Source organism: Eleutherodactylus coqui, chromosome 9 (genome assembly GCF_035609145.1).
Source record: "Eleutherodactylus coqui strain aEleCoq1 chromosome 9, aEleCoq1.hap1, whole genome shotgun sequence".
NCBI classification, from domain to species: domain Eukaryota; kingdom Metazoa; phylum Chordata; class Amphibia; order Anura; family Eleutherodactylidae; genus Eleutherodactylus; species Eleutherodactylus coqui.
Genome location: NC_089845.1, coordinates 35,598,955 through 35,617,930, shown reverse-complemented (window position 1 = coordinate 35,617,930; position 18,976 = coordinate 35,598,955). Strand labels below are relative to the sequence as shown.

At 45.5% G+C, this 18,976-nt stretch overlaps 1 protein-coding gene across 1 annotated transcript in view; it reads left to right on the top strand.

Annotated features, from left to right (window-relative positions):
• The window catches only part of LOC136578989 (dynein axonemal heavy chain 5-like), a 363,128-nt gene that overhangs the window by 58,640 nt on the left and 285,512 nt on the right, over positions 1 to 18,976 (top strand). Inside the window, exon 21 of the mRNA XM_066579223.1 lies at positions 15,935 to 16,086. Within this exon, the coding sequence (XP_066435320.1) occupies positions 15,935 to 16,086 (152 nt within the window). The remainder of the gene's footprint in view (positions 1 to 15,934; positions 16,087 to 18,976) is intronic.

Sequence of the window (18,976 nt, the reverse complement as noted above, 5' to 3'; positions counted from 1 at the left end):
TACACAGTGACAAGGACTAGGCCTCCGGCCATACACAAGTTCAGTGGTTCCTGTCCCCATGTAATACAAGTTGTTGCGGCTCTGATAGGGCACGACACTTAGTCCAATTCCTCTCATTCTGTATGTACTCTTTAAATTTTTCTTGCCCAGATGTAGAACTTCGCATTTCTCCTTGTTAAATACCATTTTGTTAGTCGCCACCCACTGTTCAAGCTTTTCTAGATCTTTTTGAATACTCTCCCTCTCTTCCCTAGTGTTAGCTATCCCTCCTAGCCTTGCATTATCGGCACATTTGATCAGTTTTCCATCAACTCCCTCCTCCAGATCATTTATAAAAATGTTGACCAACACTGAGCCTAGGACAGAGCCTTGTGGTACCCCACTTGATACATTCTTCCACTTGGATGTGCAGCCATTTATGACCACTCTTTGAGTACGATCGCTCAGCCAGTTGTGAATCCACCTAACAGTTGCTTTGTCAATCTCATATTTGGTCATTTTTTCAATAAGTATGGTATGAGATACTTTGTCAAATGCTTTACTAAAGTCAAGATATACTATATCCACCGCATTTCCCTCATCAACCCAGTCGATGATACTGTCATAGAAGGAAATTAGGTTAGTCTGGCATGACTTGTTTGTTACAAACCCATGCTGGCTCTGGTTAATTACTCCATTTTTATCCAAGTGCTTGCATACATTCTGTTTAATAATTTGTTCAAAGATCCTTCCTGGTATAGAAGTCAGGCTCGCAGGCCTGTAGTTTCCTGGATCCACCTTCTTCCCTTTTTTTGAAAGTAAGGACAACATTTGCCCTTTTTCAATCTTCTGGGTCCTCTCCTATTCTCCAGGTAGTTAAAACCAGATATATAAACATTTTCCTTTTTTTCTAATCTGTTTTTATTGTCTGATCGTAGAATTTTTATATTCTGTTGTCTATGGGGGTGGCCATCTGAGCTACATTTAGCAGCATTTAGAGGGATTCTTTACAGCAGCTACATGGGCCATTCACACAATTGACAGGAGGGAACCCACTGACTTGTATGGTGACTATTCTTGACATGTTCTGTAACCTGCAGGGGTCATTTTGCAGGGAGGGGAAGTAGATAGTCACAGCTGATCCCCTATTGTGAATAGTGGATCCTGTGTTATCTACATATACGTGTCACCTCTTGGAGTAATCCTGCCTGTGATGTTAGTGAGAATTGCTCTGCTGATCTGTCACAGATGTGGCAGATGTAGCAGCAGGGAATTCTTTTAACTAGCTAGGATGAGAAAGGCGGTTCTTTCCACCGAAACGCGTTGCATACATTTGTATCGATTTTATCCATGTTTTGTTAGTCTGACCGCATTCGGGGTCCTTTTTTATACTATTGGTTTTAGTCAATAAAACCTATTCTTTATGGAATACAGCCATTGTTTGAGATTTGTTCAAGGTACCTCCATTTGAAGCGCAGCAAAGGGATTTCTTTTTAATCTGCCGCATGCGGCAGGTGTGTTCTTCATCCCCGTGGGGGTCACGGCAGCGGCGGACAGGTAAGTTAATTTTTTATTTTTTTACACTAAAATTTTGCTTTTTCAGGGAAGGGCTTATATGTAAAGCCCTTCCCTGAAAAAGAATGCAGGGAGCCGGCAGACCATTGTTTTCAATGGAGCCGCCGGCAGCAGCAGCGGCTCCATTGAAAACAATGCGTGCATTCCTCTGGTGCACGCATGTCCTATCTTTGCAGGCACGCACCTGTAAAGCACGGACATGTGCACACACCATAGGGAATGCATTGTTGCAAATAGAAGTGTGTTTTTTTGCGTGCGTATGCACGCACAAAAGCACGCTCGTGTGAAGCCGCCCTAAATGTCCATAATGGATTTGCAGATAATGCAGTTACCTCATATAGTAACCGGAGCACCAGAGACCATTTAAACGATGATCTTAATGGGATTTTCAATGGGACTTTTTAATATTAAAAACACATTGCAAGTTGGTGCTTTGCAATTTTTGTGCGATGTGTTTTTACATTAGATAGCCCCTTGACAATAACGTAAAAAAAAAGCGCGCAAGAAAAACGCAAGTGGGTGTTCACCCTTAGGCTGGCTTCACACGGCCGTGACGGGCTCCACCGCGGAAATTCCGTGGCGGAGCCCGTCACGGCGCCCCCCCAGAGACACCAATACTTACCTGCGGATCCGGCGTCCTACGTCCCGCATGATGCTTCGGCGCGCATGTGCAATAGAGCGCGTGACGCGCCGCAGCGTCATATGACGTGCCGGCTGTGTCATATGACATGCCCACAGCATCACATGACGCACTGGCCACGTCATATGACGCGGCTGCGGTAGGCGGGGCAGTCGTTTCACGCTATCTTCCGCTGTGCTACAGCGGAAGATAGCGTGACGGGCGGCTTCCATTGACTGCAATGGAAGCCATCCGCGCGTACACCTGCGGCAAATAGAGCATGCCACGGGTGAGGACGGGTGATTTCACGATGCGGAATTCCGCGATGGAATTCCGCACCGTGAGCATTGAGCTATTAGGTTCAATAGAACCTAATAACTGCGGGCTACGCAGCGGATTTCCGCAACGTATTACACAGCGGAAATCCATCCGTGGGAAGGAGCCCTTAGTCTGATGAATCAGCAGCTGAAACAAGGAAACAAAATAAATTAAATAGAAAAATGGGAAATTAGAGATAAGATGTTCTGCGCCGTGTGAGATGCTCTGCTCCGAGCCCAGGTTATTACAAAGTGAAAACCATTTCTAGTTGGGTTGCTGCAGCATCAGAAGTAAAGCGAGTAAAGACTGAAATGTGGTTGTCAGCAGAAACCCCGAGCTGCCAGTCTGACTGCTACGTGCTGGAGGAGAGACATACTGAAGGAGAAGAAATGTAGAGAATGAATGTAATTAAATTGTAACATGAAATTTGATGAATATTCATAGGTTTTGTGTATTCTCTATATTCCACCTTTACATTTCACTTTATAGTAAAATATGCGCCAAAATAACTGTCAGCACGTATTAAACAGCTTCATGTTGCCAGGAGCCATACAGTACTCAACCTGCTCCAAGACACATTTATAGGGGCTGTATACGCTATATGTCACATTCGCCGTGAACGCAAAATGCACCATGTCCAGGACGAACGTGAGGCTGCGTTCACACAGGGGGCTAACCGCGACCAAAGTATGGGATAACCTCACCCTGACGGCTCGCTCACGCGAGCGCTGTTTTAGGCACATGAAAAGATCGCGGCTCTGCAGCACTAAATTGTGTGAACTGATTCATTGCAGCTACTTGAATGAGCCTGTTCACACGATCCAAGGTGCGTGGTGCGTGTTCTCCAACTCCCATTGGAGTCTATGGAAAGCACGCACCAAAGATAGGTCAGGTCCTGTCTTTTCACGCACCACGGACCTTAGATGCGAGCTTGCAGTCTCATGTCCTATTTTTGTTAGGTGTGAGGATTAAGCGCATCAAACATTCTTTCATGTAAACTCTTCTATAGGAAACCATGGGTTCCTATAGAAGAGCTTTCTGTGCGCGGCTACACTGCATGCCCACGGCGTTCGTGTGAACGAGCCCTGGCTTCTAGGAGGCAAGAACCCTCAGTAAAAGCGAGGTTATCGCCTCGAAAAAGGCGGCCTCACGTCCCGTGCCTCGGCTTCTAACTTCTTACACCTAACAGAAAGAAAACATAAACAGATAGATTAAACTTCAGTTTGCTTTAACATAAAAAAAGAAAACTACTAAGCTGTGGCAGCAGAGCTCCAAAAACCACAACTTTACTCCACCAGAGCTGAGGCAATAATCAGCAACTCCTAGAACCGACTTAAATAATGACCGATGCAATGTCATTGGACAGACAGGACTTCGCAAACATCAGGGTAACACCCTCATGCAAATTCAGAGATGGGGAAGACTAAGGGCTCCTTCCCACGGACGGAGTTCCGCCGCGTTGCCCGCAGCCATTAGGTTCTCTTGAACCTAATAGCACAATGCTTACGGTGCGGAATTCCGCGGTGTAAAATCACCCGTCCTCACCCGTGGCATGCTCTATTTGCCGCGGGTGTACGCGCGGACGGCTTCCATTGCAGTAAATGGAAGCCGTCCGTCACGCTATCTTCCGCTGACATAGCCCCCTATGTTATTTTATGTGGTCTACGAGGTCCGGACGCAGAAGAGTATGTCCTAGATCAGAGGGTCCTGAGCTGTGCTGGGAAGATGATCTGGTGCACAGTAGACTCGTCTGCGGCTGCTGCTGGGCACCAAGATTGTGGCCACCACCTTGATACCACACTGTAATGTCAGATGCTACTGCAGCCCCCACAGCCTTTGGTGTGCTCCCCGCTCTGTTTCTCCCACTGATCCTATTCTGCAGTACAGCGCTGTTCGCCGGGGATCAGGCCGTAAGGCGGCTTGTACATCCTGGCTGGTCCTCACTACCATCCTGCAGAGGACAGTATTTTCTGGCCTGCCTGACCATACCCTGTGAACCCGCTGCATGGATCAGAGAGGACATTGTGTTATACTGCCGCTTAAGCCACTGAGTGTGGGCTCTGCCCTAAGGGATTTATTTTGGAACCCATCACCAGGTTCTGCTGACTCCCATGATTTTTCCTTTTCTCTGATTTCTTGGCAGTTTAGAATCATGTCTGTGTTGGGAGACTTGTGCCCCAATTCTTCTGGACTAGATCCTTTGCTTTGGTTTGTGTGTTCTCTCCTCCTGACCTTTTTAATTGAACTGTTAAAATTCTTTTTTACAATTACAAACTTTGAAGTCGACCATAATGCTTATGTGGTGCTTGGAGAAAATGAATTTGACATCCCCAGTTTAGAGCATTTAGAGAGATGCTTTACAGCAGCTTCATGGACCTTTCGCACAATGGACAGGAGGGACCCACTGACTTGAATGGTGACTGTTATGGACATGTTCTGTTACCTGCTGGGATCATTGTACATGGTGGATTGGTAGATAGTCATAGCTGACCATCTATTGTGAATGATAACATAGTATATTAGGCTGAAGGGAGACAATGTCCATCTAGTTCAGCCTGTTTCCATCCCCCCTTGTAGATCCAGAGGAAGGCAAAAAAAACCACCCAAATGAGGCAGAAGCCAATTAGCCCCTTTAGGGGAAAAAACTCCTTCCCAACTCCATAATGGCAGTTAGAATAATCCCCGGATCAACATTTGAAAATTCTTACCTGACTCCAAGACCCGGATCAACAACCCGCTGGTCACCTAATGTCTATATCCTGTAATATCGTAGCACTCTAGAAAGATATCTAGTCCCTCTTAAACTCCTCTATGGATTTTACCATCACCACGTCCTCAGGCAGAGAGTTCCACAGTCTCCCTGCTCTCTCAGTAAAGAACCTGTGCACGGTACGACTGCTCCTTGAGTCATGGACAGAGGTTATTGATATAGTATATACTCTATAATATAGCATAAACCTCTGTCCATGACTTTAAGAACAATTGTACCATGCACAGGTTTAAGAAAATAAATGATACTCGGCCCGTGGGCCATGAGTTTGACACCCCTGCTCTAACCGCAGTGGATGCCCTCTTGCTACCGTCGCAGTCCTGGGTATAAACAGATCCTGGGAGAGATCCTTGTATCGTCCCCTCATGTATTTATACATAGTTATTTGATCGTCCCTTAACCGTCTTTTTTCCAGGGTGAATAATCCCAATTTATGGTGGGTCCTGTTATCTCCATATATAGGTGTCACCTTTCAGTGTAATCCTGCCTGTGATGATAGTGAGATGACCGCTGCAAAGCTTACTCTACAGATTAGGAATTATCAGCCTAGTGTTAGGCTCTATGGTCATTGTGACAAATGCAGGACTTTAGGATTATTGTTTTTAAATTTATTCTCACGATCTATATAAAAAATCATCAAAAATCCCCCCCCCCCCAAAAAAAAAAATACACCAGGTCATTTTCTGATGACACATTCCCTTAAAGACCTTTGTGTCTTAAAGACTACCTTTTTGAGAGTAGTTGCTTTAAGTAAACTTTGCTGTAGGGCTAAGAAGTACATATAGTATGATTGATTATGGCATAATTTATGGTTACGCAATAAATGTCTGAGATGGTAATACCCTTTTAAACTAAATTTTTTATTTTCACCCCAGTCATACTCGCATACCTGAAGCTGAGCCTTATGGTGCTGTGTGGACAGGTACTCGCGCTGAGCTACTTTTTCGCTCTGTGCCTGTAGATCGGTCATAAAGGGAACATTAGACAATTTCTATAGTCTACTGTCCTAGAAGAGACACCATTCTGTTCAGTATACTCCTTGTAGTTAATGGGAACACTGAGCCGCTAGTATTGTAGGATGTTTGTGACTTTGGATCTACTTTGTAGGTTTGGGAGCCCGTACACACTAGTCGATCCACTGTAACCGCCTGCGGATCAACGCTATTTTCCAAACAGTATCTGGACTTGAATAGCAACTCCAGCTGCCATCCAGCAATTAGCAGTGATCTGCAACTGGTTGCAATGGATCAACCATCGTGTGTACCGGCACCCTAATTCTACTGTCTCCTTTACGGAACGCAATGGCCCATGTAAGAATATCCCTGTGTAGGTAATTTAGTTGCATAGAAATGTATACGGCTCTTGAAATTCTATCAGTTTATCAACCATTACATTTGAATATCTCCTCTATACTATGTGCTTATGCTTAAAGAGGTTGTCCAGTTTGCACACCCATTGATCAGCTATTCACCAGGCCACTGTGATGGTCGATGGAGCCTGAAACAGGCATGCTCCATATACTTACTTAGAAGTGACCTGAATGATAGCTGTGACTGCAATACCATATTGGGCCACTGCCTTCTTCTGGCTCCATAGCTTTGGCGAACAACTGAGCAGTGGAGAGTCCATTGCAGTGGACTCCCACAAATCAGCTATTGATGACCTGTTCTGAAGATGGGTCATCAATCTCCAGAGCTGGGGAAAGACTTGAAGTTTTCTTTGTTTTATTTCAGCCAAGCAGTGTGAAAGAAGGGTTAAAAATCAGTAATTTATTCTTCTTTGAGAGACTGTCACCAATCTTTTCCACCAGTAACCACATTAATCATCATATAGAGCTCCCTAGAGGTCCTAAGTTAGGATATGTAATAGTTTTGTATGTTCTTCCTGGCTGGCCCCTGCCGTAATCCAGAAGAGTGCACACTCACTGAAGTCCTAAGCAGTCCTCTCGCTCAACTGCGAGCACCAGATGTAATTATCTGCGCCAATGTCCATCCATCTTCTGATGCCCTGCGCCAACAGCACGATCCAGCCTGTAGAAAGTCTTGTGCATGCACCACCAATATACTAGGGGCAGAGTGGGGGCTAGAGTGGGCTAGGAGGAGCGTGTCATGAATATTCATAAGGCAGGACAGACCATAGCAGGGGAGTAGGCGTGGCTATGGGATGATTGACATGGATATTTCAGCCAGTTTTCAGAAAGATTTCGCAGGTATTTGGGTAAAAAAAATGAAGTAATTGCATCATTGGACTCTTAGGCTGGGTTCCACGGTGCAGTGGAATTTCTGAGCCACCCATGGCCACACGGGACGGCCAATCTGTTGCAGCAAAGCCAGGCGGAACCGAAGATGCGGCGAGGAATTGATAGCCGCAGCATGTCAATTCTTCTTTTTTTTTCCGCTGCGGTCTCTCTCCTTTCTATGGGGAGAGAAAGCCGCAGCAGAATACCGGCGGCCGAACCTCTCCAAAACCTGTGACAAAATGCCGTGGGTTTTGAAGCTGCAGCTCTCCCGCGAAAATCTTGCAATTTTACGGTGCGGCCAAGCCGCAAGATTTCTTTGGGATTTCCGTCCTGTGAGAACCCAGCCTTAGGCTTAATCACACGAATGCATTTCCACAGGAAATTTGCATGCGCAATATGCAGTGAATAGAACCCATTGATTTCAATGATTCATTCACATGAACGTATGTTGCGCAATAATTTCATTTGCGCAAAAAACAAAAAATATGCATCATGTTCTATTTTCGTGCGTATTGTGCACAAACACAGCACATATAAAACTAATGTAACTTAATTACCCATTGAAATCAAATGCGCACAACACAACGTAAATGTGCCGCCTCAGATCCCTTACACATGGGCATATTTGCGCTCACGGTGCGCAGAGAATAGAACCCATTGATTTCAATGGGCTCCTTCACATGCATGTATTCTTCCAGCGCATTTTTGTTACGTGAAGAGAAATGCAACATGTTCTATTTTTCTGTGCATTTACGCAGAAGTCAAAGGGGCGCACCGTACGCAGGGAGATGTGTAAAACATTGCGTAGGAGAAAGAACACCTCTGGAACTCACGAGACTAATTAGCCATTTTATTTGGTGCGTTTGCTTGCTGCGCACAAATGAACGTGCCTTGCAGGCGCAAAATGTGCAGGAAAATATAACGATGCTCGTGCAAATGAAGCAAATACACAGCGCCCATGCGCATGCAAATACGCATACGCTCGTGTGAAGAGCGCCTTTATCTGCTGATGTATGGCAAGGTCATAACGGCTGTGGGTGTTAGAATTGATGACAGACTCCCTCCAAGCAAAAGTTCATTTTAAGTGACGGCGCCCTAAACCGGCGCCCTTCAGGGGGTCAGATTTGTGCTCCTGTTTTAACACAATAGTAGTATCTCCAACTGTGCAAATATAGCTGTCAAGCAGAAGAGCTACAAAATAGGAACATTTCTTTTATCCTTGGGGCTTCATTAAATATTTACAGACTAGTCTATGTTTCCTCTTGGTTGGAGGCCTGCATTATGCATCGCAAATTCTTTTGTCACATCTATGAAAATCACATTTGCAAAAATGACAATACACGTTCTATCAACCGTATCCGTCACCATTGTCTCTGTTATTTCACTTTATTCCTAGAACATTTGGTCCGGCGTCAATAAGAGATCAATTAGAGGATTGCAGTTCCTTATTGTTATTGGACTCTATCCTATTATAAGTACAAGCCGGCTATGAATGGAGCAGGGGAGCCGCAGTGAAATCATAGGTTCCCTTACGTCTCATCCAGACCGTCGGCAGTCTATTTCATCCAAAGGAAAATATAACAGAGAGCTCCCAGTATTAGCAGTGTTATGTGCCGTGCAGTGAGGGGGTGGGCGGAGCAGGAAGTCTGTCTGGTGCCTCAGCCAATCACTGCAGAGCAGGAAGGGATGTCAGAGAACTGATGTCATTCTTTTTGTAACTTTCTTGTAACCTGCTGCCATTTTGTTATTTCTTGTGATGTTATGGATCTGTAATATACAAAGTACAATAGTGAAAAAGTTAATTGCCCTGGCCAGATTCACTTCAGGGGGGTTTCACACAGGACGCTGCGCAGATGTGGCTTTTGTCGCGTTTTTAACTAAGGAATGTGTTTTGTGGAACATCTTGTGGAATTTCTTGCGCTTTTTTCCGCAGACTTTAATTGCAAAATTCCATCTCCTCTGTTAGAAAACCGCAACGATAATTCCACAAGATGTCCTAATTCTGCAGAAGAAAGCTTTTCCGCTGCAGAATTTAATATTGCGGCTTTGAAGTAAGGACAGGTGGATTTTAACAGGCGCAGAATTCAAACTCCGTAGGGATAACTTTGTGACAGTGACGCAGAAATGTCCACATGGACTAATTTCATCCTGTGTAAAAGCCCTTGATCACCGTGAATTACCTTTTTACACGTTTAAGGCTTTATTCCCACGAGCGCATATCAGCCTGCCGTTTTCACGTGGGCGTATTCCTATGACGTAAAAGCACTCGGCCAGCCCAATATAGCACCGGGCGTTTTTACGTCAGGCCCAAAAGATAGTCCTGGTACTATCTTTTGAGCCTGCATATTTCGGCTACTGCATGGGCTCCTATGGGAGCCCACAACAGCGGCCAGAGGTGGGAGGGGGTTTAGCAGCGTGGCTGCTAAACAACCTCCCTCTGCTCTCCTACCCCCCATGCAGGCTCACCTCTCTTCTCCTCCCCGATGGCTCTTTGCAATGGGAGGGGGCAGAGCTAAGCACTGGTCCATCCCACCTCCTCCCAGTGCTGGCTGTGGACAAGGGAGGGACGTGCCTCTCCCTGCCCCTTGTCCATAGCCATCAATGAGAGGAGGCAGGGCCGACCGGCGCTTAGCTATGCCCCGCCCCCTCCCATTGCAAAGAACGAGCATGGAGGAGACGAGAGGCGAGCCTGCGATGGGGAGGGAGGGGAAATGTGCGATGGCCTGGTGAGCTCGGGCCCCATGCCATGTAAACAGGCGCACAAACATTTGATTTGTGCGCCTGTTCACTAGTTTCTTTCTCTTCCAACGTAGTGTATATCGGTCGATATGCCCTTTTTTCAGCCTCCCCTTGACTGCAATGTAAAAAATCGAATCCATTCTTGCTTTTGAACTCGTTTCGATGTTAAGAATAGAATAGAGACAGAACCTTGACACACGGTTTGCAGCTGAAGGTCTTTAGTTATAATACATTTCTACGAGTAGGAAAACTAGCATTTTTTTTCCATTTTCCTGCTCCCACGACTGAGCAGTGAGTGTGAAATGGCCCTAGTAAATAATTAATGTGCATAAAAGCTTGAATGGCTTGTAAATACGTCTCTTGTAGATTATATTCACATACAGTATAAACTGTAAAATGGAATCCAAGGGCCGCTCTGTGATTAGAGGCTGAGTGCCGACCGGTAAGACCGTGTCACGCGTTGATCGGTACAACGTGGTACGAGTTCATATGTGATTTCACATTCATTACTTTTCGTACATTTTATAGAAATAGCATAGAAATGTGTTAGTAATCTGGTGTACGTATAATCTAATGACACTTCTCTTATTATGCGTGTTCCTACCATTTTTATTTCCGAGCTGTGTCAGGCGTCGTCTTGTAGTTTTGAAATAAAGAGCTGTGTTGAGTTTCTTGCACTGAGGTACAGTGCAGATATGGCCGCTGATTTCAATGAGGCTCCGGATGAAGTAGATTAGTGTTGACATGAACAACCGAGGATCGGGAAGCTGCAGATTTCCAGTGGAAAAACTGACCTGCTCTTACAAGGCTTGCAAATAATAATGAAAAACAACCCTATGTGTTGCCATTAATTCCAGGTCACTGGGCTGCACCGCTCTCTCATCATCCGTGTTCTCCACTGGGGCTGCGCTCACTGCCATCCCATCTGGATTGCTCTGCTTCTTCAGCTTTTGACAGGAAGCCAAGCTCATAGCATTGTCTGTGAAACCAGCACGTCCAGTTGCAACTTTAGAAGCTCTTATGCATAAATCACCACAGGTAGCATGTGGAATAACAGATGAAGAGGGGAACTTTACCTATATGACTCAGAATGTGTGACCTACCTGCCTATAGCGGATGTCCCATCCTGATAAGAACACACCTGACCCACGATCCTCGGCCACTCACTGTCCCTATCAAAGACAGAAGTGAACAACTAAGTAAGAATATAACTACCATCAGTAACCACAGTACTTGGCACATGATGAGAAGGGAAAGACAAGAGACCAAGATTCCAGCACTGACTCCAACAACCACCAGATGAAGACTGAGAATAATCAGCACAGGTCTGCAGCCAAGACAGGAAAAAAAGCCCTCCCAAATTGCTAAGCAGGTGCAACAGGTAGCTGAACACTGCCATAGACACTCCACCAGTTCTAGAGGAAGATGAGAGAGCATCCAAAATACTGCTAGTATAAACCAGACCTCCGTGAACAAAAACCCAAACCTGCCGCAACGGCTGATCAAATATACAATTCTGGACAATTTGTGAGGATGAAACCTAACACAGCGAACTGGAACCAACACCTCATATATGCATAGTCATAGTAGTACCAGGTCCCGTAATACTTTATATATGAATGGAAGCACTCTATCAAAAAATACCAAAACAAAAAAAAACGTGCAAAAACTGCCAAATTTAGGAAATATTAAAAATAGAGATGAGCGAGCACCAAAATGCTCGGGTGCTCGTTACTCGAGTCGAACTTCCCGCGATGCTTGAGGGTTCGTTTCAAGTAACGAACCCCATTGAAGTCAATGGGCGACCCGAGCATTTTTGTATGGGACCTATGCTCCGCTAAGGTTTTCATTTGTGAAAATCTGGGAAATTCAAGAAAGTGATGGGAACGACACAGAAACGGATAGGGCAGGCGAGGGGCTACATGTTGGGCTGCATCTCAAGTTCCCAGGTCCCACTATTAAGCCACAATAGCGGCAAGAGTGCCCCCCCCCCCAACAATTTTTACTTCTGAAAAACCCTCATTAGTAAGGCATACCTTAGCTAAGCACCACACTACCTCCAACAAAGCACAATCACTGCCTGCATGACACTCCGCTGCCACTTCTCCTGGGTAACATGCTGCCCAATCTCCCATTTCAGTAATAGTAGCAGTCAAAACAGGCCCCAGTAACATTTCCAAAGCAGCAGTATAGGGGGAGCACAGTATTAGTTCCATTTCAGTAGTAGTAGCAGTCAAGACAGGCCCCAGTAACATCCCTAGCAGCAGTATAGGGGGAGCACAGTATTAGTTCCATTTCAGTAATAGTAGCAGTCAAGACAGGCCCCAGTAACAATTCCAAAGCAGCAGTATAGGGGGAGCACAGTATTCGTTCCATTTCAGTAGTAGTAGCAGTCTAGGGTATTAATGAGCGACTACTACCCCCAGCAGACACACAGTAAACTGTAGACGGTCACAGGCTTAGCTGGGTAATAATGAGCGACTACTACCCCCAGCACACACGCAGTAAACTGAAGACGGTCACAGGCAGCCCAAATATAGTATTTTTTTCCAATTTTTGGGAAAAAGCCCACTGCCCATATAGCCTGTATATGGATTTCCCTGTTAGAGGATAACTGTGGTTATTGAAAGCACAGTGCAGCCAGAAAAAATTATGCGCAAGGCTGCAGTAACACCTAGCTGGGTAATAGTGAGCGACTACTACCCCCAGCAGACACGCAGTAGGCTGAACACGGTCACAGGCAGCCCAAAGATTTTTTTTCCAATTTTTTTGAAAAAGCCCACTGCCTATATAGCCAGTATATCTCTTTCCCTGTACCACTGTCCCTGCCTCACCAGTACTGCCCCTATACTCAGTAAAATGACTGCAGACTGAGGACGCTATGGTCTGCACGCCCGATATACAAAAAAAAAAAAAAGTGCAACACTGCTAAAAGCAGCCTCAACAGTACTGCACACGGTCAGATGTGGCCCTAAGAAGGACCGTTGGGGTTCTTGAAGACGAAGATAACAGCCTAATACTCTCCCTATAGCAGCTACAGCAGGACGGCACTTTCCCTAATGTCTCTCAGCGTGCATCTGTGGTGAGCTGCGGCCGGCCCCAGTTTATATACTCGGGTGTCACCTGATCTCCCCAGCCACTCACTGCAGGGGGGTGGGATAGGGCTGGAACTTCACAGGAGGAAGTTGTAATGTCTTCCCTGTGTTTCTATTGGCCAGAAAACGGTGCAAACTTTTCTGGGCAGAAAATGGAAGTGACTCGAACATCGCGTGGTGCTCGTCTCGAGTAACGAGCATCTCGAGCACCCTAATACTCGAACGAGCATCAAGCTCAGACGAGTACGCTCGCTCATCTCTAATTAAAAACATTAAACCATTAAAAAAGATGAAGTGCCACAAAGAGTTTCAGCCACACAAGGATCAATATAGAAGCGTTATAACCGCATGTAATAATAGACAGTAATAAACAGAATACCATATAACCATAAATTGTATAAAGTGCAAACTAAATTTATACTTCATGTATTAGAAGCATATAGGATCTGCGTGGCCAAAAACCCTGACGCATGTCTCAGAGGCTCCGCCTTCGTCTAGGGGTGATGGTGAATAAGCACAAATAAATATTTAAAGCTCCAAAGGAGTTCAAGGGTACCAGATGAAAAGAATAAAAGTAGTAATTACTAGAGATGAGCGAGCGTACTCGGTTCGGGCGTTTTTGCACTCGAGCACCGCTTTTTCCGAGTAACTGACTACTCGGACGAAAAGATTCGGGGGGCGCCGGGGGTGAGCAGGGGGTTGCAGAGGGGAGTGGGGGGGGGGGGGGGGGGGGAGAGAGCTCTCCCCTGTTCCCCACTGCTACCCCCCGCTCCACCACGCCGATCCCCCGAATCTTTTCGTCCGGGTGCTCGAGTGCAAAAACACCCGAACTGAGTATGCTCGCTCTTTTCTAATAATTACCCTTCCTATATGGGCTGTTTATGTGCACAATGGATATACTCCAAGGTCATGCACAGACCTGACTGAGCTATTCTTGCTAGTGGGGGAGTTGGAACATTCCCTAGAGACCATATTTATTCATTGTACCTGCATTCTTGTAGCATTATCAGTAAAAGATAATGTATTTACTCAGAAGTGTTAGACTTTTGTTGGATTTGTTACTTTTTACAGCAAAAGGCTGTAATTTAGGGTGTTGTCCACTTGTGATTGGATTATTGTAGACTTCTTTGTTTTACTTTTTGCAATAACAGTTCTTGAGAGTGGGCTGTTTCCTCCAGAAGAGCCTTGGAACAACACTTGATTGCTCCATATTGTGTTCTTCTCTGATGCACCATAAAGATAATTGGTTGATGAGGCTTTGATCCCTTTGAGAATCACCTAAATTAAGGGATAATGCTAACATGTCTCTAGCCTTAGTTGTATTTGGTCATTTAACTCCCTGATTCATCTATACTCTGGGGGTCCTGTAAACAGTCTTCTCAGTGATTCACTGCTATCTTTGTATGCATAGTCTCACACGAGGAAGGCTTTCAATCACTGTCCAACCCATTGGGCTCTCAAGTATAGAAAGAACAGAGATTTAAATGAAAGATAGTATCTATAGCTTATTTATGAAGGTTAGTTGGAAAGGTTACTCTCCATCCGACTTCATTTTCAAGCAAAAATGTTATTGTCACATAGCTTCTATCATACCTTTTATACCAACCCTGGTTTTTGCTAATTACAGTACAAACATATTTAATATCACAATACAGGGGCTGTTACCCTCTTACACCTTGTCACTAGTCTGTGTCATTGACAATGGTAACTCTGATACAGAGTACAGTAAATATTCTTGCCACAATGGGCCCTACATCATATATTGAAGGTACAGGTAAGGATGAGACAAACTCTCCTGGCATCTAGGACAAAGACATCAGAACATCCCTGTTACCTGAAGTTAAACCTATTACTTGTTGGATAGACAATTAAGGCCTATTTACACGCAAAGATAATAATCTTTTAAACGATTGAAAGCTTGAAAGTTTTAGTGATCTGTTTGCATAAAGTGTTAATGGGCAGTAATGCACAATAACACTTTATCATCTTTATTTGCATGTAAATGGGCCTCAATGAGCTGTTTGCAGATCCCAGCGTGTGACTTATCACACGCCCTGCTGCCGCACAGCTGCATTGTTCTCCTTGGGGTTGCCGGGAGAATACAATGTTATCTCCCGACTCCCGCTGAGAACACTGCATGCAGTCTGTTGAGAAATACTTTATCTCTCTGCGGCTGAATGATGGATTTTAAGTTCACCTTAAAAATCATCGTTCAGACGAAAAGTGAACGATGGCAGTGTTTACATGTTATGATTATCACTCAATTTCGGTCGTTTGAACGCATTTTGAGCAATAATCGTTATGTGTAAATGGGCCTTCAGTCGTCTCCTGTCACAGTGAAGAGAAGTTCTCTTTGTCTCTAGCGGCACGCACAGCAATATCCGCAGCTCAGGCCTAGGGTACAATAGATTGTGCAAGTAAATTTTAGTGGCAAAGCATTGTTTTGGCTTTTGCAGTCCATGATGGTGCTCAAGGGTGCCCAAAGCAGCAGCCTACTGTGCCTAGTCTGTCCTGTAGACAGGCAAGGCAAAAATGTAGTGCAGGTAATGAAATGCATTAAATGTCCAATCTTTGACTTTGCTTCTTTTCTTGTATCTTAGGCTTCAAGATATGCTAATGGACTATCAGTCATTTACTAACAGAATCCCAGCTCTGCTTCGACCACTAATGACACCTTTCATCAGCCAGATTGAAGAAGTCCTATCACCAGGCCTCACCCAGCTTACTTGGACCTCCCTGAATATTGACAAATGTAAGTACAGACTAATTGCCTATAAACCATTTACCATTAAAGGGGTTTTCCAGGCAGTGCTGGCTGTCAGTGCTAGGATTCATCGGGGTCGGAACGGAAGCCGCAGCTCCAACCCCTGTGCAGCAGCCAGTGTAGTGGCCGAGAACACCATCCTGGTCCCCTCCATAAATGTCATACATGTTTGTCCTATGTAGAAGCACTGTTCAAAGCTTGTCTCATTATCCATTGTGTGTGTTACACAGCTGCGGCGCTTGAGAGGTTAACTTCACTAAAATCATTGCATACTTGTAAATGTATCAGTCTGTCATGTCATGTGGTATAAGTGAGGGTATAAATAGGAGTGCTTGTGGGCAGGAAAGGAGTTCAGTTCTGTCTTCAATGTGAGTGCCATCTTGCCTGACACAAGAGAGAGTGCTAACACAGAGACACAGGGAAGCACCTTCAGCTTCCATGTAGGTGAAGATGGAGGAAAAGGAGAGAGATCCCGTAGCGACTGAAGTCTGGATGTGAGTGCAGGGAGTCCCAAAACCTGTAAGAGAGCATTCATAACTAATTCTGTATAGAGATTCATCAGAAAGGTCCTAAGACTAAATCACGTTATGCCTGCGCGGCCGTCTGAAGTTAGGATCACCGCACAGAAGTACGCTACAAGTCACACCCACACGTCTCCCATGCAAGGTGTCACAGCTAATCTTTTAAGTAAATAATTGCTGCCAGAGAGTCTGTGGAGTGACCCCTACCCCCTTTTCTCCCCCGGAGTGCTCCCTGTGCAGTACAGATAACTTGGACTGTAGGACTGGTTTTATCCTGTGTATCCTCTCTGATCTCTGAGCTCCGTTCTACTTTCTTTGTGAAGACTTGTACCTGCATTAGGGCTCCTGTTCACAGATGATAGTACATTGTGTTACTTGTGGCGATAATCCGGTCGCGAGTAACGCAGTGCATGCTTTCCAGAGCGTTGCTATGGAAAGTGCTGCCCCCTATCCACGAGTGGAGAATCATAGCGATTCATCCGCCGGGCCGAAGCAAGAAGATCTGGCCGTGAGGAAGAGAAGAGGTGCCCTGTCTGCTGCGGGTAAGTTATTCTTATTTTAGGTCTCCCACGGATCCGGACGGCTTCCATAGGCTTCAATAGAAGCCCGCGGGAGACCCGCACGAAAATGGAGCATGTCACGTTTTTTTTTTTCATGCTCCATTTTTTAAAATTCCCTTTTTATTGACCATCCGCGGGTATTTATCTACCCACGGGTGGTCAATGCATCCCTATGGGGTGCGGATCCGCGGGCGGGAGAAGAGTTAAAATCCGCTGCGGATTTTAATTCTTCTTTTGCCCGTGGACATGAGGCCTTAAGTGAAAGTTTTGTTCAATTTTTCACTATCTGAGGCAAAACACTCTCTTTCAGGAATGATTTACTTGTGGTGTTGTCCACGGGCCCCGCTGTAGAGCTTTCCTGTGTCTGCAAGAGCTGAAATGTTCTTGCCCATACTGGAAACTGGGAGAAAGGGAGGAGACATTGTGTGAAGGGAGCGTTCAGATGTGAGCAGTGCCGGATAAACCGGGATGTCTGTTGATCCCAGGTTGGGTATCGGATTCTGCCGGGACGGGAGCTTTATGGCCACTTTGTGCCGATATGTAGCTAAAAGGAGTGATTTACCTATTATTAGCATAATTGCCAACAATAAAACAGAAATCCTATTTTAGCCACTTTTGCTAATGTAAACACGTGCCTTACACTTTATGGGGATTACACAAGCTGCATTTATAGGGAAAAAAATCAGGAAGTTTTTCCCAGTATTTTTTGCACATTTTTGGGGGGCAAAACTGCTGCAGCTCGATATTAGTTATAGGTCACTAGGGAATAGAGATGAGCGAGCACCAAAATGCTCGGGTGCTCGTTACTCGGAACGAAATTACCGCGATGCTCGAGGGTTCGTTTCGAGTAACGAACCCCATTGAAGTCAATGGGCGACCCGAGCATTTTTGTATATCGCCGATGCTTGCTAAGGTTTTCATTTGGAAAATCTGGGCAATTCTACAAAGTGATGGGAACGACACAGAAACGGATAGGGCAGGCGAGGGGCTACATGTTGGGCTGCATCTCAAGTTCACAGGTCCCACTATTAAGCCACAATAGCGGCAAGAGTGCCCCCCCCGCACTGTCAGCGTAAAGATCGTTCTCCTCTGCCATAGCTGTAACAGCTGTGGCAGAGAAGAACGATGTTTGCCCATTGAATTCAATGGAGCCGGCAATACAGCAGGTTCCACTGAATGCAATGGGCTGCCGGCGATCGCAGGATGAATTGTCGGGAAGGGGTTAAATATATAACCCCTTCCCTGCAATTCATCCAGCAATGATGAATGAATGATGAATATATACTGGCGTATAAGGCGACGGGGCGTATAAGACGACCCCCCAACTGTCACCTTATACGCCGGCAATACAGTGGAGCAAAGAATAAAAAGCATTACTTACTTCTTCAGACGATCTGCGGCGCTCCTGTTACAGCTGTGGCAGAGAAGAAGGATTTGTCTTCTATATGTTCTCAATGGGGTCGGCGCTGCTGCCGCCAGCCCCATTGAGCGCATATAGAGAAGATTTATGGCCTTAAGAAGGACCGTTGGGGTTCTTGAAACCTAAAATCACTCCTAACGCTCTCCCTATAGCAGCTCCACCAAGACAGCACTTTCCCTCCTCTATGTCAGAATGCATCTGTGGCGAGCCGCGGGAGGGGCAGATTTCAATACTCGGGTGACACCTAATCTCGCCAGCCACTCACTGCAGGGGGGTGGTATAGGGCTTGAACGTTGCAGGGGGAAGTTGTAATGCCTTCCCTGTCTTTCTATTGGCCAGAAAAGCGCGCAAATTTCTCAGAGATGATAGTGAAAGTA